Genomic DNA, 18,819 nt, shown 5'->3' on the forward strand with positions numbered 1-18,819 from the left:
TTGGGGAAGCTGTGGGGCAAAAGATAGAATCCCAAATTTATATCAACACCTAGGAAACAAGTTCCTGAGGTTGGAGCAGTCTTGCCTGGAGATAATCATTGCACTCATAAAGCGACCATTTTCATGGTTTATGCTGCGTTGCTCAGAATCTTTATTAGCCAATTTGATGGCTTCCTTGATCCAAGCCATTTTGTAATAAAATCAGAGGTGCCAGACAGTGACTTCTTAGGTGCTTACATCATGTCTCCTGTGGTGGCAAAAAGTCTGAGGCAGGGATCAATACATTATTATGCATGAAGCAACTTAGAGTAGCCTGCCTGCATGCATATGAGAGGAGGAGGGTGCTGCCTCCAAGACCAGAACCAAGACCAGGAGCTGAGTTTGCACCTGCGTCACACAGGGTACTATTTGACCTGAGGGGTTCTTCAGCTCAGTCACTGACTCTTCATTTTGACAGTTGCACAAAATTTGATTCTACCACAACCAGACCTTGAGCTCAAGTGAAAAATTCCTGTGTCACTGTAACAAAAAGAATGAAGTACATACTAAACAGAACAACTGCAGTGGAGAGTAAGTCTGAAGTGAAGCTGCTTAACTAAATTTAAAACTTAAGGATCACTTTGAAGAGAGGTTTGAGGAGCAGTTAAGCTTTCCAAACAAGGTCCATGCAGAGACAGCGTCTAGATAACTTGATAGCAATGTGAGAGAAGCCTGGGAAATTGCAGTGGCATAGAGGGAGATTTTATCAGGTTGTCCAGTGCACTGGATGTTTGTTTAGTTTGATAGGGCACTGCTGTGGGATTAATCAAATGAAAGTGCATTTTCATGTACTGTAGTTAAACTCTTGGTAGAATGAGCCTGTATCTTCTTGATTGACACACCTAAAGCATTCTGGTTTTGCAAAGGTTAGCATTAGCCATAAGATGCACGGAAGTAGCTTAGCTCAAGGCATTGCTATGAGCATGATATAATATGGTTGAGTACTTCATGGTGATCAGTCTCATATGGGGTCACTCTCCTCTCTGTTGCACAGAGAAGCAGAGATGATCTGCTGTCTTTGTACGTGTGTCTGCAAAAAAACCAACTAGTGTAGTACACTTCAGGGTTAAATTTGTGTACAACACTGTCTCAACCCTAGTTGACATTTTGGGTATTCAGCTGTGAATAAATGAGAGCCTGCCTATCAGTTCATCAGGGAATCTAGCAAATGAAGAACCACAGTAATTAAAATCTTGCTGGTGTGAAATCTTACTGAAAATACTTAGCATCTGCCATCCAGCAATTTTTAAATACTTAGTAAGCTTTTGACTTTCTTATGAGGAGGTTAACGTCAATATCTTCCATTTTACAGAGACTGGTATACAGAAGAGTCAAATGACTTTCCTGAATCATATGCAATAAACCAAAGCAGAGTTCTTTGATCAACCATATTAACATCAATGTTAGAGTTCTTTCCATACATGCAATCACAGTTATTACAACTGGTAGAGCGAAGTATTACTTGCTATAGGTAGAATATGAGTTTTAGGAACTTGTCAGTCAAGGAGAGATCAAGTGGCTTTCTCTGGAAGAACTGAAGAGTCTTACGCTGTTGTGAAAGAGAAGGAGCTGTGGCTGTAAATTCACGTCTTTCTCACACAGATCTTCTTTATCAGTAAAAGAGCAGAACTGATGCAAGTTGATTCTTAAGGAAAGAAATTTTTCCTCAATCAAGAGTACAAGGGCACTTTTAAAATAAAGGTTAGAGCCTTACTTAACATGTAAACCGTGTCAACGTGCTGTATGAAATGGCTTATTGCAGAAGCAGGATACTTGCAAGCAGTCAGATCAGTAATAAAGTGTAGCTTGACCAAGATGTGGTTGAAAAGAATTGACTAATTCCCGCACATTGTAAGGTATTTCAAGTGGAACGTAAAACACTCCTTCACCTTCATGGAAATGTAATTGCATTTCATGTAAACCCCTGGAAACTTGTAGCCTGAACCTGCCTTTAAGCTTAGGTAGAATGCCAGGGGGAGACATTATACAGGGATTTGGGGTTTGTATAGCCCAGGTCTACATATTGATGTAGACTCTGAAAGACTGTAGGCAAACCTTGATGAGATTGAAGAGAGAAGAAAAAGTGATGAAAGAACTGAAAGAAATTTGAATTTAATCTTAACAGAAGTCCCTGCTACTTCAGTGTATTTTGGTATGCTTTTTTTGGGGACATCCTGCTTACAAAGTTGTACCTGGAAAACTGAATTATGCTTAGAGAAGTAACCTGGAGTTCTGCTGGGATGAGTGTATCTCTAATTTTGACTAAAACATTTAGTAAAAGCAGCTGTGACAAATACATGTATGGTTTCCCTTATTCTGAGATGTAGGTTTGCAAAACCCCATTGTAACACCATTACAAGATTCATAAAATTCCCATATTTTAAACCTGAAATTGGCTTTTTTTTTTTTCACAAGAAAGTTCATCATGAAGTGACTGAAGTGTAGTTTATTTCTAAAATGGTAAATTATGTGTTCCTAATCCTGCAGATTAAATCACTGATCATGTACTGCAAATGTTAACATAACCTGAAACAAAATAAATACAAGCCAGTAAAATTTGCTTATCTTCTAGCTGAAGATAGCTAGGGGGGTGGGTGGGAAGGGAGGGTCTCTGGTAAACATTTTGGATGATACAATACAAGTTTGAAGGGTGGGAAGAGGAAATGGTAAGACCCTTCTGTGAAACTACAGGAAGACTGTAAGCACAATGGTTTTAGTGCCATGAGACGGAATTTGTCCAAGATACCTGCATGAAGACCAATGTAATACACTTGTTATTATTTGTAGACTTTTATTTAAAGATTTCTAGTTGGCTGAGTTCCAAGACTTTTGTTGTCCTTAAAGAGTTCAGTCTGGCAGTCAGAAAGTGCGTGGTGATGATTCATCAGCTGTAGTGAGCGCGAATACATTTTTGACAGATGCAATTAAGCTGTGCGTCTTAGCAACATTTTTCTTAGCCATAGGTCAATGTACTCTCCATTTATTAAGGGCTTTCTCTTAAGTGACAAATGGTGCAATACAGCTGTTATAGAAATAGGACTCATTTCAGTGTCAGAGGTGAGAAAACAGTTCTTGTTGTGTGTAATGAAAAAGCCAACACCAGGGTCCCACAGAGGGAGCTTTAGGAAGCACTGCAGCTTTATACTACGTGGGAGAACTCCTTGTCTATGAAAGCAAGAGGTAGAGAGCACTCCTCTTTCTACTACAGACCCTGGGTGTTGCAGCTGCCTAGCACCCTGCCAGCATTCGTGCAAATGCAGGAGTCTAACTGTTCCACATCACCTGTAGGCACAGGGCCAATGCCATATAGCTCCTAACCTCTCTGCTCTGGGACATTATCTACCTTTTATTCTTGCAAGTGACCTCCTTTTACGGCTGGCAGCTCCCAGCCCTGCCTTCTCTCCCATTGTCCTCCTCTTGCCATACCTGTTTTCTGGTTGCTTGGTGAGCCACAGCTCTTACGCCAGAGTATCTTGGGGTTGAAGTCCTCAGTATAGCCATGAAAGCCCCAGTCCAATTTGGAAATGTGGACTTTTTTTTTTTTTTTAATAGCTCCTTGGATACCAGACTTCCTCAGCATTTTTCAAGTCTGGTTGCCTTTCCTGCTTTGCACCTTGAACTGGAAAAAATGGTGGATTAGCCCAGTTCAGGGGCTGAGGTCTGCTTGAAATTGGACTGGAAACGTATAAGAAGATATATCTTGTGAACCATGGTAGCAGTTCCCAGACCTATAGGGAACCTTTTCTTTTGGGGAAAAAAAAAAAGTTCATCCTTCTTCCCGTAGTCCTTGATCTCTGGTAATAGAGGATAAAGTAAAACAGGTATTCTTGTAGCATGTGATCCCTTTATCAGGAATAGGAAGAAGATTCTTCTTGCTTAGTCTGTATGTATGCTGCCTACTGAGAGCTGTATAAAGCAGATGACTTCATATCCCATGATGGCTTTGAAGCAGTCTGCTGTGCTCTTTTGTAACAGTCCTGCAGACGAGTATAGCTATGCAGAAGATGGCAAGGAGCAGAGGAATGCATGTCCTCTCTGAGCCTCTGTGTCTCGATAGACGTGTTCAGGGGTTAGTAATTGATGGATTGTCTGTGGTAATTATATTTGCAGCCATCTGAAGGCACAAAACATGAGTTCGTGTTGACAATTGGAGTTATTTAAAATAACTGTGTTTAAAACGCGAAGCCTTTGGGAACTGTATTGATTAAGAGAGAAAAATGCCAGATGTTTCAGGTACAGTAGATGTCAAGAAGGGATTAATTAATAGTTTGTATAAATATGTATTTTCTATGACTAAAGCTCATATACTGAGAAAAAGTAATTAGTTCCATGTACTAAAGGTTAGCGAGGAAAGTTGTTGAAAAAGTGATTAATGAGTTTTCACCACACTAAATTTATGAATCACAAAACCACAGTGATAAGCACAGTGAATTCCAGCTTTCAAGGTCTCATGTTAGATTATTCCCACAGTGCCTTTCCTGGTCTTTTTAGGTATTTAATCTAAGAATATATACATATTTATAAAAAATAAAATTGAGCAGCCTCATAGATGTGGATTTGTAGGATAACAAAACTATGTTAAAGGACTCAGCACCCATGTTTGTATATATTTCAGGGATGTTTATTTTGGACTGGCTGTAGCTTTGCTGACTGCCAACACACTGTGCTATCTTGCTCTGAGGTTACTTGTCAATCTGTGTGGCTATAATCCACGTCTGAATGGGAGCAGGGACTGCGTAGGTGTGGTGTTTTCAGACAGGCAGCTTGTGATAACACTGCCGTGTTTCTCTATGGGCATTTATACAATGTGTGTCTGGACAAAGCGACAGCTGCTGAGATGCTTGTTACTAGCTGCAGTCCTAATTACTCTATAGCTTATGGAAACAGTCATCTCTGAGACAGACCAATTGCAATGTCACACAAAACCCTTAAATTTAGTTTATTAACTTTATTGTTTGTTTGGTTGGGTTTTTTACCTAAATTTTTCTTCTTGAACGTGAAGCATTCTCATTTTGCAGTTGTCAGCTTTGTTTATTTTGTTAAACGTGGCATTTCCCCTTGGAGCTTTCATGGGCTGCTCAGCTCAAGGAAACTGCACACTCCGTCTTCTGAGCACTGGATGCTACCCTTCAGTATGAAGTGTCTTTGTAGCGTTGTCTGTGTGAGTTCAGTTATATCATTAGTTAAAGAAAATAATCACCTTTAAATTATGGATTTCTGGAATTTCTTCTTAACTACCTTTAGAAACTGGCCCACCTTTCTTTCTCTTGATCCTCATTTAAAATCGGTTGATACAAAGGGATGTGCAAATAGCCATGTGGAGGGTGGAAGGCCAGTTTCTTTTGACATTTGGAAATTTGTTAAGGATTCTGCTTCCTACTGACTTCGAGTAAAACCTAAAAATGTTGAAAGACTCTGTGAAGGAAAACTCTATAGCCTCACATGTGTGCATAAGGAGCTATTTGACTTGCAGTATGTATTTTTTTTGTTTCAAATTCCAAACCTGAAATATTTCATTTAGATTCTGACATCTGAAGTGTAAATGTAATATGCAGAAAAAAATATGGAATGTAAAAAAAGGGAAAGTAATTTAAAAATGAAAAGTGAGCAAAAACTTCTTTCTTCTGGAAATGTTGTGGGGTGGAATGACTTGTATCCTGTATTTTCATTTTTTTAATATTCTCAACACTTGTTTGATTTTATTGAACACTAAGATTTCAGCAGAAATGCTTATTCTGATGAGTTGTGGATCTTTGAAATGCTGTATTTTTGTGTTGTTGCTGTTGCTACCACTGTGATGCCCAGAGGCAGAATATAGATTAGATTTCCACAGGGCTAACTGGAATCCTTATAATGAAGAGCATCCCAACAAGGTTAGTGTATTTCAAGACACAGAGAAACTAATCCTGACTCTGTTGATGTCGTTGACAAAACCACAGTGAACTTTGCCCAGATGAGGATTTCATTTGAATGATTCAAGGTTTTGCTTTCTTTGCTAAGATGGAGCCCTTTATTTTTGAGGCACTTGATGAAGTGATTTTGTCTGGGTTTGTTTAGGCTTTGCTTTAAATGCCAATTTCACGCTTGTTACATAGCTTTTTTTCTCTTTCCTATTCTATTGGGCTTTGTCCCTTCATTATGGTGTCCAAATGCAATGTGTGTGAGTTGGGAGGAGGCAGGAATTATATCTGGTTAAGAAATAAGTGAAAATGTTCTAAGTGCCCGAGAAATGCTCTAGTGCCCGAGATTGTTGTTTTTGTTTTATTTTTGTGTGTGTGTATGGTTGGACTCCATGATCTCAAAGGTCCCTTCCAACCATGAAGATTCTGTGATTCATTCACTTCCTCAGCACCATGGCAGCGTTAAGTCTGAAGCCTCTTCAAAGAGGCTCTCTTCTACAATGGCAGTTTTCAGCCCCACTAGACTATACTTACCAAAAAAACCCCAACCCCCAAAACCTCTGGATATTATTTCTGTACAGTCAAACACTCTGGAACTTTCCAGGAGGAGTCCCTTTCATGTAAGGTTAACCATTTCAATTCCTTTAGTGCCTAAATGCTAGAAAACAAATAAAAAGAAATCTGTTGTTTCTCACAGTTCATGTTGGTTTTGGACTTAAGTCATTTTAGCCTTGTGGTAGCAGCTGACACTCTCTGGAAGAGAGGAGGCTCTCTTCTGTCCCAGAGTTCATTTTTTCACATGGATTTTGCCAGTAAAGGGGAGCTCTTTTTTATGTTTGGGTTCTTTTCCCTTTTCTAGAGCATTCATTGTGTTCAAGGAAAGGACAGAATTAACACACAATTTTATTAAGGCCGAACCATGAGTTCTGCATCCAAAACTGTGGCACAAAATGAAGCTGACGTTGGCTGAAGTAGTGATGATCATGGTGTTGGCGTGGCTGTGTCTTTACTGATGTGGCTTAATGTGCCTCGCAAAAAGGTGGTTGTTTCCAAGGACTGTCTAGCTGTGTGTATCGCAGCTCTGTGGACAAGGGTCTTTGCTGGGTGAGCGTGCCTGCACTCCTCTCCTGCACAGGTATCTCTTCAGTAACCTGTGGAAATTCCTCTGGCTGCCGTCCTATATGTTAGAGAGGATTCATGACCCTTGTAATTTTTTGCAGCTGCTTCTCTTGTTAAGTGTATGTATTCTGTGCTGGCAATAGTGTTACACTGTGTCATAAATAAGTACACCAGGCAGTTGTTGTTGCCTGTTACACAGTCATGCAAAATTATGAATTTTTGAGTAAATACTGGTGATTCCTAATTTCTAACTCTGCACTGTGAAGAGTCTGCTTGTAATAAATGACTTCACTGTGTTTCTTGAGGCTTGTTTAGAAAACTTGTTAGAAGTATATTGCTAAATAGCATTCAGCAAGTTATATGCAGTTGCTAGCTCTTATTACTAGAGGCACAGTTTTCTAGGAGCAGTTAAAAGATGCCTGATTATAACAACGTCTTGCATATTACCCATACTTGCTCTCTGCAAATGCCAGTTTCCTCTTGAAAAGTGCCATAGCACTTCATAGCACTCATGCACAGTGTTAATGGGAGTGTAGCCAAGGCTATCTTAATGCAGTACTTATAATTAACCCTAAGATGTTTGGACAAATGCCTCGAGTGTGGAAATACACTGCAAACTGTAATTATGCACCTACATAGTTGTGAGAACCGGGTGATTCTACTGTCACTTTGACTTAAAGGCATTATCACACTTGTCATGACATGGCTTGATGGCCTCGTTCCCGGTCAGGATCTCATTGCACTGTGCTCCCTACAAACACTGTAAGTGACGTTGAAGAATTTAGCATCCAGGTGGGCAAGACGGAAAGGAAGTATCATTATACTTCCTTGAGAAATAGGACTCTGTAATGGTAGGCTTGGGTCAGGTCTATGGGAAAAGTGGCAACTGGGCCCACCTCTAAGTCTTTGGTCAAGGGCTGAGGGTCAAGGCTGCCCATCCTTTGCACAGCACTTTTTGGCTGTTCTGAGATAGGCATTTCCCCAATGTGTTGTTTCAGTGGTTATTTCCTTTTTCATCTTGTTACATAGCTTCGAAAAGTACTCAGCCAGATGGGCTGTTTGATTTGCTGGATATTTCGCTCTTTTATGTTTAGTTAAGTCAATATATGTCAATTTTTCATCTGTGTAGCAGAGCTAAAACTTTGCTATTTAGTACTGTGCTGTAAGGGTAAATTAAGAGGTTCATTTCTTTTTTGCTGTATCAGGAAAAGAGTTAATATGGTTTAAAGATGAAAATGAGTATTTCAGATCCAATCTTTCCTTCCTCCCTCTCTCCCAGTGTTACATGTATACTTTATGTCTGAGGTTTCTGCTCACACATTTATGATTTAAGTAACACACATTTTAAATTTGTTATTCCTTTTGGATTGCACAGGGTAATGCTTGCTTATTCCAACTTTCTTTGACCTTGTTTCATAAGTGTAAGACGTGATGTTGCTCTTTGGAGGCAGCTCGTTCATACTGCTTCTTAATTATCAGGAGAGTAAGCATGATGTTGGGTGACTTGAGATCAGGAGTCAGGCTGTAGGTCCCAAAGGGAGAAAATATAATCTTGTGGTTAAGATCAAAGGCTGCAGATCTTGCATTCAGTCTCTCTCTTTGTGCATCCTTCAGTATCCCAAAGTCATTAAGTGAGGGAGCTTAAATTTTCCTGTCTAGCCTAGGTGTTGTAAGAATAAATTAATTGGTGTAGATGAGTCACTCGAATGCTCTGGGACTATGAGTTATTTAAAAACCTAAATTTATCACTGAGGCCAGACTTTTTCTAAAGGGCTCAGTTTGGCTTTTAAGCTCATGCCAGTAGTTGTCTTACCACTGTCATTTAGGATTTGTATCACAGTTGTGCCTAGAAGCCCACATGGACATCAATAATGTATTACAAAGGCTTATTATCAAGGAGTCCTTGCCCTAAAGAACTTGCAGTCAAGTCAAAGGCAATAAATGGATATGAAGAAGACAAGAGAATGGGGAAAATATGGCAATGGAGTACACTACATACAAACATATATATATATATATATATATATATATATATATAAATAGTGGGGCTGAGAGGTCAGTGTGTGATAGAGGGTAAGTGTGGTGAGAAGCCAGGAAGGACACTCAGTGTTAAAACAAGTAATTGAGAGCAGGCGAAGAGAATCATAGGAGTTACTGTGCTTGTAGCTTTAAGTTGGGGAGCAATCTCTACAGCAGCATTTTAAACAAATGTAAGTAGCACAAGACTGCATTTATCAGGAGAGGAGATGAGAGGAAAAGCTTTCCGTAGCAAATTTCCTAGCAAGATCATTGCCAGATTAGTGTGCAGAGACCAGTCTGTCTGTGTACTGCAAGGTGTATTTCCACCCTAAATTGAATTATTTTAGCTGTCAGCAAATGCTTGATAATATAGTGATCTGTGCTTGGGAGATTTGCTCTTTATATTAGTGTTGTATTGAATTCAGTGTTGGGGCTAGAGAGAGCCACTCATTTTTACCTCATGGTCCCACATAAACTCACTTAACTTAGTCATGAGTAGGCAATTAAATAAGAAGAGAGACCTTGTCAGCTCCAGGCATTAATGTAAATCTTGGTGCTTGTAATACATTTACGTGGCTCCCCCAGGTCTATCTAGACTTATAATAATCTCTCTCATTCGCAGATCTTCTGGGATATTGACTGATTACTTTTACTTTGTAGTTCTCTGAATCAGAATTTGGCCCCAGAGATAATGGGCAGTAATTTTTTCGGACAGGCACTCAGTAAGCATAGACATTTGCCCACCTTGGTGTGCATAGGCATTGCCTCAAGTAACACTAAACACTCTGCTGGGGAAACAGGGGCTTGTGCTTAGCAGGCAGCAGATTTTGCACTCAAGTTTCTCTTGTTCAGATGCTGTCTACCTTTAAATGGCTTAGAGTTATCAGTTCCCATTGGCTGATACAAGGCCTTCATGAACAGATTTGGCAATCTTTTTATTTAGAAAGAGCACGTCTGCATCATAGGGCCCTGAATAAATGAATGAGTGGTCAATGTCAATATGTTTGTTTCTCGCAGGGATTTCAGTAAGAGGCTCTTCCTGATTTTCTTTACCTTAGTCACCTGGAGCTGTGTTAAGGATGTAACTAGTAGTATTGTGGTTCTGAAGCAGGCATGATCCACTAGTTAAGATGGCTCATGTTATGCATAAGCCTTTGTTGATGATCCTGTGGAAGGTTTATGAGCTGAATGGAGCTTGGAGTTTGATTTACTCTGGAGAAACATCTTATAGAAGGAAAGACAAGATGCAGACATGCTGGAACAGAATAGCAAAGAGATGATGTTTGTGCTCTGTTTTTTCTGGACAACCAGTGGTTTTCTGTATTCAAGTTGGTGAGCTACTGCCTCAACACCACCTAAATGTTTACACAAAATCACAGAGAAGCAGGGAAGGGTGCATGGCTGGAGTCTGGTATGTGTAGTTTTGTTGGTTTTTTTCCTTTTCTCCTGGAACCTTAGAAAATGCTTTTTGGATCTCAAAGTTAGGCAGAACTCTTCTGTTCATTTCTGTTTCAGCATTTTCATATTACTATAAATAAATAAATGCTGGAGCATAATTTTTTAAGTAGTCTGCACTGGGAGGTGGAGACTTGAGCCTTCATTCTTCCAAGTAGATGCACATTTTCCTGGCTTTCATCAGGAAGATTGCCGACTGTTGCAGAGACTTAAAGCAAATGTCATTTTGTCCCTTCCTCCCTTCCCCCATAGAAAGGACTAAGGTAGTGTCCACCAGAACAGCTGATAATGTTGCTAGGTACTTGCATTTCTAGTGTAGATGTGTTATGAAATCCAAAGTAAGCTTAAGAGATAATGTTAGCAGAATCAAATATTGTCAGAAGCTCATGTCTCTGTAGCTGTATAAAGGGCATTCAGACTGTCAGTGTTTATTTTGACAGCGAGAGACGTGGATGCTTGACAAAGCTTTGTTAAGGTGACTTTATTATACAAACTGACTGATGTGTGTTTCCTTGCTTCACTGATGAATGTTGGTGCAGAGACAGAAGCTGCCCCACTCTGTATCTTCATTGATCTTCTGTTTTCAGAAGTGCTTTGAGAGCCGACTCATGGCAGGCTGCAGCCAGTTACAGACCAGCTGATCGGCTGAGACAGTATGGGACTGGGTGGATGATGGCTGATACGCTTTTCAAATGTAACTTTCGGCACTATGTGGCCAAGCATTTTCTTCAAGTGGCTGGCACAGCTGTTCTGTATCACTGTGGTCTCAATTTTGTCTTCCTGCGTGTGTGAACCGTTCACAGTGAAGATGATGAATGTATGTATGACTGCGAAGGCAGAATTTAGTTCAATCTTGTGCTAAAGCTGAATGGCAACAGTTGGTGAGAGAGTCAAATGGCCTCAGTTGTTTTCTATTTTATTACCTAAACCACTGTGGGCTTGCTATGCTCCTTGCTGTCTTTCCCTCACCACCTTTCCCTTCTGTTCATTCCAGGTGGGTGCTAATACAAGTGCCGCACAATCTGTTAGAGCTTTGGGGTAACAGAGAGAGAGAGAAACTGCAATATTAATTCAAGACACAGCATCAAAAGCTGGAAACATTCCCAATTGATGAAAGATTTAAGTGTGTGCGTGTTTGTGTGTATATGTATGTAGCCTAACTGGTTGATATTTGTTTTTTTTTTTTTTTTTTAATTCAATTTGGACGATGAACACAAAATATCTTCTGTTTCTGCTACTGCAGAGACAATATTTACAGCCAAAACTTTTGTGGTGGCAGTCCCTTAGTAGCATGTGTTTCAGAGTATTGCTGTGCTGCTGACTACGACCTTTCAAGTTTTTGTGGTAACAACCACAGTAATATTTTCCCTTCCTTTACTTAGGTCTGTTGTGCTTGAGGTCACCTACAGCCTTGACGGAAGGTCAGAAATATTCTGCCTTTCTTGTACTATTACGTGGTGCTAATTATCTGCCATTAGTAAATGGATACAAATTAATTAAGCCTTTGCTCTTTTCTTGCTCACATTTTTTGTTGTTTCCTAAAGGAAGGTTTGTGCTGAATTGTCAGGCTTAGAGATGCTTTTCAAGCACTGTTTTTGTTACTGAGCAATTCTGAATCCCAGACAAGGAGTTTGCAGACCAGATGCCACAGCAGGAGTTCAGAGGGAAGGCCTGCTGACCCAGAGCTCCTTGCTCCATTTCTGCACGAGGTTGTAGTCAGCTGTTTCTCTTTGGAGAGGGAAGTTTCAATACTCACACTACAGGTATGAGTCCGCAGGAGAGACTGATCTTCAAGACTATACTTCTGTATTTGTTTTATCATGCAGTTGCTTGGCCCAGGCTCCCCAGGACTCATCCTTTTTTTCCTCAGCTAAGCTTCAGTATGATCCATACTCATGGGTCTGGTTTTCTCTCATAAGCATTCCCATTAATTCCATAGAGGACCTTGGTGTTAAGCAAGCACATGAATGTGTGGAGGGCAGGGACTTGCTGTGTGTTGAAGCTCCAGTGTTAATGTGCTGCACCTTCTTGTAAGGGATGATCTCAAGTGAAGGTGCTATTGTGTAGATGCTGGGTAAATGGGATTTTTGGGCCTGACCCGTAAGTGAGTTGTCCCCTATTTCAACAGAGACACAAATAAGTGATGTAAATTATAGTTAAAATCTGCAGGAAATATTTAATGTAATTAATTAATTTGTAATGTAATTTGAACAGTTAAAGATGGTTTTCTGCCTTTGTATTCCTTCTGAAGATTTACAGCAAAAGAGGCTTGGTTACTTGCTGTCCTCCAAGTATTGGGCTTTGAATATTCATCCAGCCAATCTTTCTGATTGACTGACAATCCCAGGTGGCTGCATATACACTAACACCAGTTCCTGCAGCACGTTTCCTAAAGGCTGATGCTGCCTGCCTTTATCTACAGCTAAGTAGCCACTTGTCTTCTGGTGGAGATGGAGACCTACGAGTGACTTCACATCAGCAAAAATATAAGACACAAATTCTGTCATTTCTTCATCTTTATATAACTGAGTGCTCTTTTTGACATGCTTTGCCAGGAGGTTTGTTGCACGCAAGTTTATTGTCAGCAGAGAAGCAATAAGACTTAGGAGGCATTCACCCTGGTCAGGAGGTGGATATTCACTGGCGCGCAGGATTTCTGCATGTGCCTGTTTTCCCAAGAATCACTTCTTTTACCTCTCTTTCTAGATTATTATTGTTCCCAAGCCTGGCTTTTTCCACTGTGGCTCTACATCCAGTGTCAGTCCCCTTCCCTTTAGTTCTGCTTCAGTCCCTGTGCCTTTGATCACTTCACAACTTTTATTTGCCTTCAACCTACAGTTTCTCTCCTGACCCCATCAAATATAGTATTTTCTTATCGGTTTCCCTGCCCTTGTCCGACCAGTTGCCATTTCCTGCTCCCCCATTTATTCTTAAACCTTTGTTTGCTTTTCCCCCAGACTTCACTGCCCTACAAGTTTTTAAAAATGCTTGTGTCTTCATTCACCTGCCTGTCTCTCTCCATGGCTGGTGGTTGACTTCTTTCCCTGGTTCATGTGCCACTTTTTCTGCCTTAGTGACAGCAGGGAGAGCTCAGAGTACTCCCATATGCTTCTCTCACCTTTGCAGTCTCGTGACTCAGGTATGGCTCAACCTGGAGCTGCTGTTGCAAAGCATCCTGTTCCCCAGCCTGGTGTGAGCCCACTGCAGCTGGACTCTTCGTAGGTGTGAGATATCCTAAAGCTTAATGAGCCTGTGCAGACTGCAGCACAGGGTTGCAGGTGTGAAGCTGCAGTGTAGCAGCTGGATTATTCCAGAGTGTGTAAATTAGTCATATTTGGGTGGTTTCTGGCTGCATGGTTTCTTTGAAAAAGAAAAAAAGCTGAAATACTACATATATGTAAGATGTGCTCCCTCCTTATGAGGTAATGCAGCACTCTGGTGTGTGTGTTAGCACATTGTCTTGTTAACACTGAAGTTCTTTGTCTCCCGCTGCCATTTGAAGACAGAGGGCCTGAGACAGGGTACATTGGTGCTTTAAATAATCTTTTTCTCCTTTGTTAAATAAGATGATGATATGATAGCAATTTGCTGAACAAGAAGGAAGATAATGTTAGGCTGAGTAGTGAAATCAGCTGACATTAAGGCAGTGGACAGAGCTTTGAAAACTATGCTAAAAGCAGGAAAAAGGTCAGAAACCAACAAAAAAAGCTATTCCCCTCCCCCCCCCAAAAAAAAGTAGGGAAATTTCCTCATCTGTGGCAACAAATAGGAGGGTCCTGTGGCCCCTCCTTAGGCCGTGCAAAGAAAGATGAAAGTTTAGAGATTCCAGGTTGAGATTTGCTAATAGCTGATTTATGCCTTGGGAATGACAGGTCAGATATCTAAGTTGCTGGTGGTGTCTGTGGACATGTGCCAGCAAGATCCTTCCTTTGTTCTGGAGTGACATGTAAATCATTAAAGAGAAATTTGTAATTGAAGGGCAGCTGCAACCAACCTGCAGCGCACAGCCACTAAGACAGGATGCAGTCAGGAGTGCTATTGCCATGCGAAGTCCCCTAGAAGAGCATCATCAGACCTTGACAGGCGTCTCAGGCATTAGAGGGCCTTCTCAGACAAAGTCAGTTTCTTGTTATTATAATCAAAAGTACTTTCCCCACTGTTTCCTCAGCTGAGTGAATCAACAGTGACCCTTGGTGGTTAGAAAGACTCAGTGCCTGCTGGTCTGTCATGCATAGACTTCCTTTATTCAACCTGTATATCTCTCTCCTGAGATCCTGAATAATGCAGGCATTGGCTAAAGCATTGGGCATCTTATTTCATAACTGATCAGACTGATGTTTTAAGACAAAAATCTCCTCTAGCAAGTCCAGTTTGCATGGAATCTTAGTTTTTAAATGGAGGATTTCGGCAGGACACTTAAATCTCAGTCTTTGACGTTTGGGTCATCACTTTGACATAAATTACCCCACTGCTAATCTGACCATAGATCCATAGCATTGTCCTGTTCAAAGAAAAGCACAGGCACTGAACCCCCATCCCTCACTCCTCCTTCCCTCCAGTGCCATCGGTGAGGAGAAAATATAAAAGGGTTTTGGAAAGAGATATTCTTTAAGGCCCATTTGAATTCATGAAGAAACCAGCTCCGTGAAATTTAGCATCAGGCCACAACCTATCATTGTCTGTGATTTTCTTTATAGACATCTGTCTGCTGCAGCAGACTTCCTCACATCACTGTGTCTGGGTGTAACTCTGAGGCGAAGACTCACAATGAACTGTTACTCTGATGGGTATAAATGATGGCGATGATGATGCTATGTTTTTGCAGTTCAGCAATCATTTCTATTCGTTTTTGGACCTGAGCTGTGCTTCAAAACAGAATTTAAGTAGAGTTACCACCTGTTCATTTTTCAGCCAGACAACCTGCTTTTTTAATATTTTAATAAAAAAACCCCCTCTTCAGCAGAAGTCTATTTATTTCCCTGGCTGGCATCTAATTCCTGGCTCATTTTCTAGCCAAGTGGCATCTCCTCCTTATCCTCTTTACGTCTTTGCTTTTGGCTGCTCAGTGTAACAGTTAGCACACGATATGGCGTCACTAGAACCTGTGTTTAAACTATTTGAATCCAACTGTAGTAGAGTGAGAATTGAGATATGGACTCATGAGAAAATTGGATGCATAGGTAGAAGACATTTCTATGAAATTTTCAACTTGTTCCTACTTTTCAAAAATAAATTGTTAATTAATGTATATAATACAATTGTATGTTGCTAGAGATAATACTAAATGTATATGTAAAAGGCACAGAGTATGCAATAATGGTGAATGTGTGTAACGGTTATTTCTGTGGCCATGATTTGTGGTGCTCAATTTCAGACACTTAAAAGGAGCTACAAAGGGGACTTGAAGTTCCTTGGCAGTATTCTAGGACAAGCATTTGCTATTCCTGCTGTTACTTGAGGATACAGTTTTAGTATATGATCTCTCACATGTACCTGTGTTTACCTTGTCGGGGAGCTTGACAGAAGAACTCTCGAGACCTTTTCAACCCTCACCTTTCTGCAGTCTTTTGGGTGTGCACACAGATATGTCAACACTATATTGATATAAAAACTGTGGAGTGGTTTGAGTAAAAATCTATGTCCTCCCCTGACTTTCTTGAATGCTTCTGCTGGCTGATTTTGGATATAATAGAACTTGGGCAATCATGGAGCTGGCCTGCATGTATCCACTCTTACTAAACTGCATTTAAAAGAGGGCTGTGAAGCAGATGAAGAGTTAAAAAAAAATACCCTGTTTTGCAGACCAGCAGCCATGTGAGTACTTTGAGAAAGCTCTCAAAGAGGCTTGAAGAACAAGGTCCTTATCACTTTATAATTTGATGCTAGTTTTCATTATTTCTTTTGCTACAAATTTTTGCATTTCAGTCTGTCTCTCTGCTGGAGCTGGCTGCAGCAGTTAGGTCATGGGAGAAAATGAGGAGTTTGTGGACCTTGCTGTCTGAGATTTGTGTTGCAAGCTGCTGTTTGTGTTGTTCCATAAAATACATGCTTATTTCCTGTGGCTCCAATGCAGGGGTCTACAGAGACCCATGAGGGTGTCCTGTATTCTCTTTTCAACTGTGATTTCCAATGGGGTCATTTGGAATTTATAATTTTGTTGGATTTATTTTTTACATGAATTATGCTGTTGTATGGTAGGTAGCCACTGAACTTTCTAGTCTATTGCATCTTAGAAATAGCAGTTAGACCACAACTAAAATTAAATAGAGAATGGGTATGGGAGGAGTGCTTTCACTGGAGATTAAATAGGACGAAATATAAAAACCCTACAGTGATGTAAAAATAATTGTCCAGGTGCACTCTTTAGGCTTTTAGTAGTGTGAAGTGCTTTTATAGGACAGTGCATATGTTAATTATAAAATGAATCCTTCATATTTATGTAATGCCTGTTGTCTAAGGCTGTAAAAACACTCAACAAAAGGTGATCAAGTCTTTTGCTCTAGAGAGATGTCTTGCCCTAGATCACAGAGCATGTTGACTGTGGTGGCTCTTTGCTTGGGGACCAACCCCATGTGGTCCATCCCCACCACAGTTTATAACCCTAGGTAAAGTCTCTCTGGGCCTTATCTCCTGGCTGTGCAAAAGACAGATGACACATGCCAGCACCACTCCTGGTACCCCAACAAGCAGGAACAAGAGTCACAGACTGCACCTGTGCAATAGCTCTCAGTGGTGATCCCTACCAGCTAAAAGGCATTAGAACTCCCTAGTCTCCAGCAGTACCCTGCACTGTGTGGACATCAGTGAAAAAGCTTAAAATTGTTTTGGAGAATAATCTCAAGAATTTGTGAACCATAAACCTAGTCTGTTTGTGAACTCAGGTCAAATGTGAGCTGGTGATGTGACATCTGTCGAATGGGATGTTTCACTTTCAGTCATTTGTGCGTTTCAAATCACCTTGTGAATCTTAGCTTTCAAAGAAATAGGTAAATTATGAGACAGACTGTAGCCTTGCAAGTCCTCTTACTGGGAGGAGAACTCATCATTTGGCCTCACATGAACAAATAGATGTGTGGGCTTTCATAAAATTGATAGGATGCCCTTGTAAGCCTGTTGTCCCTGAGGGAGTTCCTGCAGTTTCTCTCCATCTTAAAACAGAATGTGACTGGAAGAAATGTCGATTAAACTGAAGCCCCTTTAGGGCAATGCTTTTGTTTATTATGAAGCGCTGGTGTATGAAATAACAGTGCTATAATCATCTGCAAATGAACCACAAACTAGGAGAACATCCACAAGCATTTTATAACGACGTGTTCTTTAAAGTTGCAGTTGGTTGGAATAAATCAATAGCCCATGGAGTGCACTTTTATTTTAGTCCTAAATGTGCAAAAGGCAGTTTTAGATGGCTCTGCTTTTGAGGGCACACACTTTAAAACTTCCTGACTCTAGCCATTTTCAATGCCTTAACTTGTGCACTAAGTAAGTGGTAATAAATTTCCTGAAAATGTAGTAGGCCTTTCATCTTTATCTGCTGTGACTTATTCAAAGGAGGAAAATAATTACGGCTCCTTGTTTCAAGGAGCATTGTTCCGTGTACCGATGTTTAATGACTCTTTGGTTAAATACCATTCCCAACTCATCACTTTAGAGCCATTTATTGTTTGTCCAAGGTGCTTAAGAAGGGAAAAAAGAAGAATGAGAGAAAGTAGAGGTAGCTCTAAAGAGTAAGCTTATGTTTCAGCACAAAGATTGGACAGTAGAGGAATTACTAGTTTTGTTGCTTTAGATACTTGCAAAGAAGTTGTTGTATCATCAAGACTATAGAAGCAAAGAATCTTCTGAACACTCTTGTGGATGGTGTTCACTTACCAGTTCACCGTCTTCTGCAGGATGAGTATCCTCTTGAAGCTTTCACGCTTTCCTACTTACTGTGATCTTCAACTGCTCCTTTCCCTGATCCTGTTCCTTCACACCACAAATTGCTCTGCACAGCTGCCTTGGTCTCTGATTCATCTATCCCTTTCCCCATCTCACTTTAATACGGTCCTTTCGTTTTGCATCTCTTTATTGCCAGCCACCTTTGCCTGGGTCTAGTGAATACTTTCCTTTTGATTAAAAGTGCGTAATAGGCTCAGAATATCCCACCCCAAATTCATTCCTTCTCCCATGCCCCATGATTCCCTCTTGGAATGGTATTCTTGTCCCCATTTAACACCCCTTTGTTCACGGGGAAGCTCATTTCTCACAACCCTCTTTTCAGCAGAGAACTTCACTATGGTTCCCTGAG

General features: G+C 40.5%; 1 protein-coding gene across 1 annotated transcript in view; it reads left to right on the forward strand.

The window, feature by feature from the left end:
• TSPAN4 (tetraspanin 4) overlaps positions 1-18,819 on the forward strand; it is a 394,074-nt gene that overhangs the window by 37,097 nt on the left and 338,158 nt on the right. The window contains exon 4 of the mRNA XM_074148890.1: positions 13,091-13,161. Within this exon, the coding sequence (XP_074004991.1) occupies positions 13,091-13,161 (71 nt within the window). The remainder of the gene's footprint in view (positions 1-13,090; positions 13,162-18,819) is intronic.

This window comes from Numenius arquata, chromosome 6 (assembly GCF_964106895.1).
Source record: "Numenius arquata chromosome 6, bNumArq3.hap1.1, whole genome shotgun sequence".
Lineage (NCBI taxonomy): Eukaryota > Metazoa > Chordata > Aves > Charadriiformes > Scolopacidae > Numenius > Numenius arquata.